At 43.7% G+C, this 10,357-nt stretch overlaps 1 protein-coding gene across 1 annotated transcript in view; it reads right to left on the reverse strand.

Annotated features, from left to right (window-relative positions):
• The window catches only part of oprd1b (opioid receptor, delta 1b), a gene marked incomplete at its 3' end in the record, with an annotated part of 28,916 nt that extends 19,255 nt beyond the window's left edge, over positions 1 to 9,661 (reverse strand). The window contains exon 1 of the mRNA XM_080740443.1: positions 9,561 to 9,661. Within this exon, the coding sequence (XP_080596569.1) occupies positions 9,561 to 9,577 (17 nt within the window). The 5' untranslated portion in view covers positions 9,578 to 9,661. The remainder of the gene's footprint in view (positions 1 to 9,560) is intronic.
• Between the last annotated feature and the right edge of the window lie 696 nt (positions 9,662 to 10,357).

Genomic DNA, 10,357 nt, shown 5'->3' on the forward strand with positions numbered 1-10,357 from the left:
GCTTCTTATTTTGCTACAATGGGAAGGGAGCAGTACTGGCACCTGCCACCGGTGGCTTTTCCGAATTTAATGAGACTAAATAAGCGATTTAAACCGTTTCCCAACGCCGTAGTGCATGTTTTATGTACCGTGGGATGGAAAATCATACTTTGGGAGCGTGGAACTACCTTTACTTTTTGGATAAAATGTTAGGAAAAGGGTGATCTACCTCGGCATGGAGGCAGTAGGACAGGGTTCCCCAATAGGCGGCCCGCGGGCCATTTGCGGCCCGCGGGGGGCTACTGTCTGGCCCACACCAACCCCAGTAATGGTGGTGGTATAAGAGCAGCAACAACACTTGTATATCGTCGTTGTCGGGTGGAAATCATATCTCCAAATTCTTACGTTCTTTCGCAAATCATACGGCCGTTGCACAAAAATAGTGAAAACAGCAGATCCACAAGCACACAACGCCTCGCACCGCAAGGCGTTGTGTGCTTGTAGATCGGCTGTTTTCACTAGTTTAAATCATTTTTAAAATGATAAATTCAAAACGAATGGTTTTTGACATACAAGATTTCCACCTGACAACGACGAAAACTGTCGCTGGAGTAGTGGGAACGCCACCGTCGCCCCCTGCAATGTTGTGGCCCTCGGCTTGGTACCCTAGACATAATTCGGCCCTTGGGGAAAATTCATTGGGGAACCTTGCAGTAGGACCTCATCTCAGAGCACAACAGTATACAGCAGAGGGTGAGGTTCTATATGGGGCTATAATTCACCCTTGCTCTTAACTCACTTACTGCCAATTTAAAATGCCCCTCGAGTGGCACTAGTGCCAGAAGCCTCCATAGACTCCCATGTAATTTATAGTGCACAGATCATGCACGCCCATGCACAGATCATGCACCATGTTTGTGCAGGCTGTTCACAGCTTTCAAACAAAAAAAAAAGATTGGAAATCCGTTCAGGCATTCATGATTTATCAGCCATAATGTTTTCTTCAGATGTAAACAAAAATGGCTGCCATGTTTGAAAGATGGGGTTGTATGGGGGGTGGAACATGCAAAATCGCGATTGAAATCATGTTTACTAGATTTAATTGGGTCCAAAAAAAAAAAAAAAAATTTTTTTTTTTTTTTTTTCTAAGTAAAAGTCGCCCAAAGTCGCTTGGCAGGGAACTCCATAGTGAGAAAGTTGCTCTAAAAGTCGCCTGGCACTGTATGAGTTAACATGAGAAAAATTGTGGTTTCACATAATCCTTTGTTTGTCCAACGATGCGCTCCACTCAAGTGGCAGCAGATCATTTGGCAAGCTGTCTTGAAAAGATCCACGCCATCTGCTGATGTGACAGCAGTCGCACTCGCTTAAATGATTATACCACTGAAAACCATCCAGCGAAGTGCTGCGCTTTGTAAGACGCCAGATGACAGCATAAAAAAACTACACACTTTACATCTTATAGTCGGATGTTTATTCTTAAAAAGATCCCTGGCTAATAATCCCTGGCTTCATTATAATTGCCCTACTACATAACTAAAATAGAAATGAAAAACTTGTAACTAAAGCTGTCAAATAATTGTAGTGTAAAACACTAGAAGTTTGCGGCCCGAAGGGCCGCAAAAGTCTAGAGTTCAGGCCGCTGCGCGGCCCTCACCGCCATGTTGCGGCAGTGTGGTGTGTGTAATGGCCAAATATGTTTTTTTTGAGAAAAAATAGTTTTTTGAGAAAAAATAGTTTTTTGAGAAAAAATAGTTTTGTGAGAAAAAAAAAAGTTTTTGAGAAAAAAAAAATTTTGAGAAAAAAAAGATTTTGAGAAAAAAATTTGAGAAAAAAAAATTTTTTGAAAAAAAAAATTTGAAAAAAAAAATGGTGATGCGATGACATGGTGTATACGGATGTTACTGCGATTGAGGTGAAAGAGAAAAGTGGAAAGTTGTGAGCTAACTATGGTCGTCATTGCAGGATTGCAAAGGGAGTCCTCCTGTGTCTTGCTGGAGTTAAGTTTATTTGCTGGAGTTGTTTAATTTTGAGTTGTTTTGTGTACTCCTGTGTGTTCTTGCAGCTGAGTTGTTTTGCGCAAATCTTTCTGGTGTGGATCAGCTGGCTCTGAGATTCAGTGGGCTGGCCGTGGGCTGTGGGCTGTGGGCTGGGTGGAGCGTAACCGTGACAACAGCTGCTTGCCTGCTTGCAGGCCGGTGTAGGGTTACAGATCCATGGGCTGGGAGGATGCTTGCCTGCTTGCAGGCCGGTGTAGGGTTACAGATCCATGGGCTGGGAGGACGTTATAGCCAATTGGAGTGCTGCATTTGGTCCTGTCTACCTATCTACCAAATACTGCTGGCTGCAGTTCTAAAATGTATGTTAGGATACAGCATTTGCCTCTGAGATGTGGAGTAGAAAGTACTACAGTAAGCTGCCATAATAGGAAACACTCAAGTAATGAAAAGTTACTCAATTGAATACAGTACTTGAGAAAATGTATTTAGTTTCTTTCCACCACCGAATAAGTCACATGCTGTCTTCATCAGCATTGATCTGGAGGTGAGGCATCAATAGTTTTCATGAACATTAACCCTGCTTAAAGGAGCATGTCACCCATGTTCTTATGTTGCCTAATTTGTATTGCAACGAGAATTCCTCAAAATGAAAAGTCAGATATGCCTTCCGTTCAGACGACAACCGCATTTTCGGGGGTTGAAAACGGAACAAAGTAAGACCGGAATTTTGGGTGGAAAAGGTGACAACGGTCTCCCCTCGCGTTACCGTGTGAACAGTGAAACGCAAGAAACGACAACACATGTGATGTCATGGCTCGCATATAGCCTACTGCAGCCACGTTACCATGGTGAATGGTAAATAAGGAAGTAGAATCGTCGATCCGTGCTTCAAATAAGAAAAGGAAAATAGAAATGCTGATATTTCTTCCAAAAAGCTTCATATCATATACTGTACATAACCAGTAAGACTCCCTAATCGGGAGATAAGCGACCGTAGGTCACTTATCTCCACAAATGGGGCAAAAATGTGTTTTTCCAAAATCTTCCTGAGCCATGTTCATGACATGAGTGTAGACATGCTGTGTAGTGATTTCCGTGATTTTAGGGCAAAATCTGTAGGAGCAGTGTCCAAAAATGTGTTTGTAAAAATCGGCCTGAAGGTGGCGCTATATGGGACAGATTCATGTTGATGGGATGAGTGTAGACATACTGTGTAGCGATTTTCGTGATTTTAGGGCAAAAACTGTAGGAGCAGTGTCCAAAAATGTGTTTTAAAAATCGGCCTGCAGGTGGCGCTAGAAGAGGGACATGTGAGAAATGAGGGGTGGGGTCTCCGCGTTGCCTTGGCGGACGAATAGGTACCGGCCCCGGCTCTCGCGGACGCTCCTAGCCCGAGTTACGGCATTTTATGTGAACTGCAGTGGAGGGGGTCCTCCACTAGGGGCGTCACCACTTTTGCATCCGTTCTAGAGCACGAGGAGTGGGTGGTCCCCAGGAATTCCCCGTGAGCAGCCCCGTTGGGGTGGTCATTTTGTAATTTTTGCACATGTGCTCATTTTTTACACTTGGGGGTCCCCGAGGGAGCTGGGGGTCCCTGGAGCTGGGGGGGTCCTTGGAGGTTGTAGTTTGGCAGGTAAGGAGTGTGTGTGCAAAATGTGGCATGGATCGGGGCAACGGTTGTGGAGTTATGAGCAGGCCAAAAGTGTGACGTGTGAGGTGTGACGGACTGACTGACTTGGGGGTCCCCGAGGGAGCTGGGGGTCCCTGGAGCTCCGGGGGTCCTTGGAGGTTGTAGTTTGGCAGGTAAGGAGTGTGTGTGCAAAATCTGGCATGGATCGGGGCAACGGTTGCGGAGATATGAGCAGGGCAAAAGTGTGACGGACAGACGGACACCTGGTGGAGCTTTCTGTAGTAAGTGCGACCTACGGTCGCAATGACACAATGTGACATAACTCTGTTTACACAATGCTTTTTATTTTTTTTATTATGTTTTGAAACTTGCTTTGTCAAGGTATGTTTTCTCATGCCAATAAAGCTCCTTTGAATTGAATTGAATTGCGTCCCCGCCACCTAGCAACATTAACAGTGTCACTGCCAGATGTTATTATTTATTTATTGGGTCTGGTGCCAGCAAAAGCACCTTACCTTTGCGACGTTATAGACAAAGATGTATTCATTTTTTTTAATTATTATTATTTTGTACATTTTAGATGTACTTTGGCTATACTGGCAGTAGAGGGCAGCCTCATGCAAGAATTAATGTGAAATGGCCGCGGTCGGCTCCCATCCGTCCAGGCCACTGGATCGCTACAGAGCAATAGACCCAGAGAAAATAACAAGGAAGTGTTTTGTTACTCCATTGATGCTAATGTCCAGTGGGTTTTTGAGAGCACTATTACGGGAGATGTGTTAACGGTACACACACGCGCGACCCCTCATCAGTTTACAGACATCAAAACAAGGTACAAAAGAATGAGCCAAAGAACGTACTATTGGCGAACGGGAACGTTCAAAGCGGTAAAAGAGTTAAATGGACACTACATAATTTCATGCCCTGATGCGGCTTCATATGAACGCTGGATAAAACATTACAACGCAACGGCGAAGTCCCGGGACCTCACTGTTTTCTCGGGAGCGCTTCGCTGTTACTATGTGTCATCTTTTCGACACCCAACCCACACCCTTACCCTAAACCTAACCTCCGTGGGGTGAGTCACTAACCCTCCCGACGCTCCTTTGTCGAAATGACGGTCGTTCGAAAGAGCGAGATTTCCCCGTTTTCCCCCTGTTGCTTCTGTGTTTAATTCACACCAACATTAGGCCTACATCTTTAGGGCAGTGATGCTGAACCTGTCTTGAGAGATTAGAAATGACCAAACATGCCTACTGATGATGTCATTTGGAAGGCTGGTTTCTGAACTGTCCACAGCAATCCTCTGAGACACAGTGCGGGCAGATGGTTCCATCGTATAATGAGCATTAATGAGGACCACTTATATTTAGATGGGAGAAGTGCTCCTTCAAATGATTTTGGTTCAATAAACAATTTGGAAGGGAAGTGGGAAATCGTGCGTGCGTGCGTGCGTGCGTGCGTGCGTGTTGGTGTGTTACTGTGTGAGGACCAAATGTCCCCATATTGTGAGGACAACATTCCTGCTCCTGCAAACAGAATCTGTTGTTTTATGGAAAAATAATATTTGTTGTGTAAAGATTCAGGGATTAGACATTTGGTGGTTGAAGAGTTACATGTAGAGCCTTTTTATTCTTTATTGTTGTATTGTTGATGTAGCTTTTTTTTTCTCTGTTGCATGTCTTTGGTTTATGTTTAAGCTTTCTCCTGCATGATAATGTGAAAAAAAAACGATACATAAAGATAAATTAAAAACAAAGATTATTTAGAGGAGCCTCGTGTATTATGTATTGGTGTCACTAATGCACTGAAAATAGCAGATCTACAAGCTCACAACGTGTTGCAGGCATTCAGCGGCCGCACTGAGAGTGAGCGAGCTTGTAGATCTGCCACTTTCAGCTTCAGGATTAAGGGTTTTGCACAATGGCAAAACCACTGTGAAAATGGTGATGTCCTCGGAATTATAGTAATACAGTCAGGTGTGTGTGTGTGTGTGTGTGTGTGTGTGTGTGTGTGTGTGTGTGTGTGTGTGTGTGTGTGTGTGTGTGTGTGTGTGTGTGTGTGTGTGTGTGTGTGTGTGTGTGTGTGTGTGTGTGGCGCATGCTGTGTGGGCTAACGAGTGGGTGTGCTGTACAGACTCAGAGTGACAGTGGTTCCTCCTGTCACTCACACTAATAGGCACTTGAGGAACACAACTTCACACACATATACACATATATTCACAGAACCCTCTTATTATCTCTGGAAACCATCCCACCTCTTCCGTCAACAGCCTCTCTTCCAATATCCATAACGGTGCAAAAAACATTGGCGTTATCTTTGACAGCAATTTCAAATTCGATAAACAGATCAGTTCCACCGTCAAAACCAGCCTTTTCCATTTACGACTACTTGCCAAAATAAAACCCTGTCCCTATCTACTCCTCAAACAATTTGAAACAGTAATCCATGCCTTTATAACATCTCGACTGGACTATTGCAACGCACTTTACTATGGTATTGACCTTTCCTCTCTCAGTCAATACAATTAGTACAAAATGCTGCTGCCCGCCTTCTTACAGGTACCAAAAGATTCAATCACATCACACCAGTTCTGGCCTCACTCCACTGGCTCCCGGTCAAATATCGAATCGATTTTAATATCCTCCTTTCGCTTTTAAATCAATAAAAGGTCTGGCCCCCTCCTGGCTGATCTTGTAGAGTGCTATAACCCACCCAGAGCTCTGATGTCCCAGGGCAGTCACTGCTGACTCCGCCAACAGACCAAACCCGAAAAACCAGAGGTGACCGCGCTTTTGCGATGGTGGCCCCAGAGCTCTGGAATAATCCCCCCCCCCCCCCCCCCCACATCAGATCTGCTCAATCTATTGACATTTTTAAGTCACTACTTATACAGTGCCAAACGACTTTTAGATCAACTTTCTCACTATGGACTTCCCTGCCAGACGACTTAAATCGACTTTTACTTAGAAAAAAAACAAAAACATTTTTTTTTTTTTTTTTTGATTTTTTTAATTTTTTTAAAAAAAAAATTTTTTGGACCCCATTAAATCTAGTAAACATGATTTCAATCGCGATTTTGCATGTTCCACCCCCATACAACCCCATCTTTCATACAGGGCAGCCATCTTTGCTTACATAACATGTAAAACATAATGGCTATTATCTCAAGAATGCCTGAACGGATTTCCAATCTTTTTTTTTGTTTGAAAGCTGTGAACAGCCTGCACAAACATGGTGCATGATCTGTGCATGGGCGTGCATGATCTGTGCACTATAAATTACATGGAAGTCTATGGAGATTTTCTGGCAATAATGCCACTCGAGGGCATATTTAATTGGCAGTAACTGAGTTAAAACGCACCTTTTTTCTCTGGCTTTTACATTCTTTTTTAAATTATACCTTTTCTGGTTCAGCCTTTAGGATAGTTTAACCTGCATTAAAACCGGGAAGGCGTCTGTGTTTTTAGATTGTTGCATTAAAAAATAGCAGATCTACAAGCTCACAGCGAATCAATTTGTGATAGAAGTAGATCTGCTATTTTTATTTTATTTTTTATTTTGAAAGTGTAGAACTACCCACTATACTGAACTACTGACCAGTGGTGGACAGTATTATTTTACTTTTACTCGGGTACATTTCTAGGAAGGTTGCAAAGTACAGCGTACTTTTAGGTTGTCTGTTTTCTCCCTAAAATGCAATTTGCCACACATCTGCTCTCACACTAGCCGTGTCTGTGGCTTCCCCCTCCACCAGCCAGAGGCAGAAAGGAATCTCCATCCATTTCCCATGACAAGAGGTTATCCAATATCGAAGCAGAATTGAACATGGCTACTAGATGGTAGCCTGCTTCCAGACCAGAGACCCCAGGAATACAGGTACAGGAATCACTTTTTATTTTCGGCTGCTCCAATGAGCGCGGGGGGTGGGGGTGGGTCTAACGAATATCCAATCCGCGCAGCAGTTGAAACGATTCAAACGAAGTTCACACACAGGCAGGCTGAGGAAGGCACACGCACACACACGCACGCGCTGAGTTCACCAAGCTGTTTATGTTGATTACATGTTTCTGGTCGCAGTTCTGTCACTGGCACAGACAGAGACACACACACAATCACACACACAGTCCGCGACCGTGTGTCGCGTCCACCGTGCGTCTCGATCACCGTGCATCGTGATCACTCGCGCGCGGATGCGCGCGTGCACGCTCGCAAAAAAGTCCCTCCCTGTAAATCGCTTAGAATAGAGCACAGTTTCAGACTAAAGCGTGAGCTGAGTCTGAGATCAGGCTAACTAGATGGCACTCAACACCCTTGTTTTCCCTCCTCTTACACTTCTTGCAAAAGAAATATACATTATGTTAATCTAGTGATCATCACTAGTTCAAGGTTTCTGTATTGTTACATCTTGTATGGGAGTGTACTGTAGTAGTAGGCTATAATTATTTAAATTGTTCTGGTTCCTGACCGTTCCTCGGTCATTTCTGTTTTTATAGGTGTTTCTACAAGCTTTGTATAAAGTAGTGGTTCTATACAAGCAAGCATATCAGGTGGTTTCAGAGTTAAGATCCTATAATTCATTGTGAAAAAAATATATATATATTACAAACTCTTACTTGTAGTGGAGTACATTTTGACCAGGAGTATTTGTAGCCTACTAAGAGTAGGCTAGAACTGGGGTCGACTGAGTACTGTGTCCATCTCTGCTACTGACTACTGAAACCCCCCAGCAGGTAAATTAGTGTCATATATATAGCAGGTCCATTAGATCAGTGGTTCTCAACCTTTTCAGGCCACGACCCCCGAAATAATCATATTTGAACTGGGGACCCCCCCACCCCACCCTGACGACAAGCACTGTCTTGGAGTTGTAAGAGTTGAACATAGCTGCAATTTCTGCCTCTTATATTTCACAATTTGGCCAATGTTTAACTTGTTATTTTAGAGGTCGGCTATTAAAAAAGTCCTTAAATTGTCACTTTAGAAATGTGCAGATACCTTACAGAGTCTATACACTTAAACTTTATGTTGGTTTGTTTACTGTTGAGAACAATGTTGCACATTAAGTCACTCATCTGGGGACCCCACAAGTTTGAGAACTAATGCTTTAGGTCAAGGGTCTTTACAGGGGGTCCGGGACCCCTAAGGGGTCCTCAGAGTTACTACAGGTGGTCCTCCAAATCTTTGTGTGATAGAAACTTTTTTCTCCTTTTTTATATTGACCACTTGAACCCTAGCGTCCATATTTACTTTAGCCAAAAATAGCAGATCTACAAGGTCACAACCCCTAGCGCGAGGCGTTGTGGGCTTGTAGATCGGCTATTTTCGGCAAAGAGCTTTGTAGAGGGGGAAAAGAGCAGACTACAGAGTGAAAGATCAGGTTTATTAAGTATTGGTTCAAGTGGTTAAATATTTGAAAACACCAATTTACATGAATCCAAAATACAAAACTTCGTCTCTCTCTCAACTAAGGGGTCCCTGGCCTGAAAACGTTGAAGACCCCTGCTTTAGGTGACCTTCTTACCTGACAACTGGTTAAAAAAAAAAAAACCTAGCCCAGCCCTACCCTCCCCTGCCCCTTCTTTGTATACTTAGGTCTACTGTTTGGTTAGACTTACTGTTTTCTTTTTTTTTTGTTCTTTAATTCTTTTTCTTTACATATACTGCATAGTAGCCTACTGTGTTCTATTCGTCTGTCATTCAATGTTATATGAGATACTTAAATGGTTTCCTGTGGAAATAAGCTTAGTCTTTTCATGGATCTCCTTTTAGTAGACCTTGTACCAGTGAACTGTACCGTCATGAAACTGTACCTTTTCCTATGCAAACTTCTAAAAGTCTTCAATCAATCAATCAATCAATCAATCAATCAATCAATCAATCAAAACCACTCATACATGCAGGCTATGTTTCTTACCTGACCACTCAGACATGAAGGCTATGTTTCTTACCTGACTACTCCATACATGACCAGTATGTTGCCCAGCAATCCCACCACGCAGATGAGGGAGTACAGAGCCGTTATGCACACTGCGATCACAACACTGGTCGTGTCCCTCCTGGACACTGTGTTGTTGTTGTCTGGAGACAACACAGAGTCGTCGGAGAAGGTGATGTTGAAAGGAATAATCACAGAGTCAGAGAAATCTGCAACAGAAAGAGTGGGGAACTCCATGTCTGCTTGTTTCCAATGGGGTTTACCACCTGCAAAAGAGCAACTTGCAAAAAAAAAAATCAAATAGACTAGAAAACGTGTAATTCTTTAAAAAACAATGAGACGCGCACACTGCGCAGTGCAAGAAAACTGAGCGGCAAATTATTGAAGTTCCACTGAGATTGGAGCGCTCTCTCTCTCACACACACACACTCTCTCTCCCCCTTTCTGTTTCTCTCTGTTTCACTCTCTCTCTCTCTCTCTCTCTCTCTCTCTCTCTCTCTCTCTCTCCCCCTCTCACCCCCCTCTCTGTCTCTCACTCTCTCTTTCTGTCTGTCTGTCTGTCTGTCTGTCTGTCTGCCTCTCTCTCTCTCTCTCTCTCTCTCTCTCACACACACACACACACACACACACACACACACACACACACACACACACACACACACACACACACTCTCTCTCGCTCCCCTCTCTCTCTCTCTCTCTCTCTCTCTCTCTCTCTCTCTCTCTCTCTCTCTCTCTCTCTCTCTCTCTCTCTCTCTCTCTCGTCATAATGCTGTGATGGACACAATGAGCACCCTCTGGCAGAGTGCG

Source organism: Nannobrachium achirus, assembly GCF_963921795.1.
Source record: "Nannobrachium achirus genome assembly, chromosome: 2".
In the NCBI taxonomy this organism is placed as follows: domain Eukaryota; kingdom Metazoa; phylum Chordata; class Actinopteri; order Myctophiformes; family Myctophidae; genus Nannobrachium; species Nannobrachium achirus.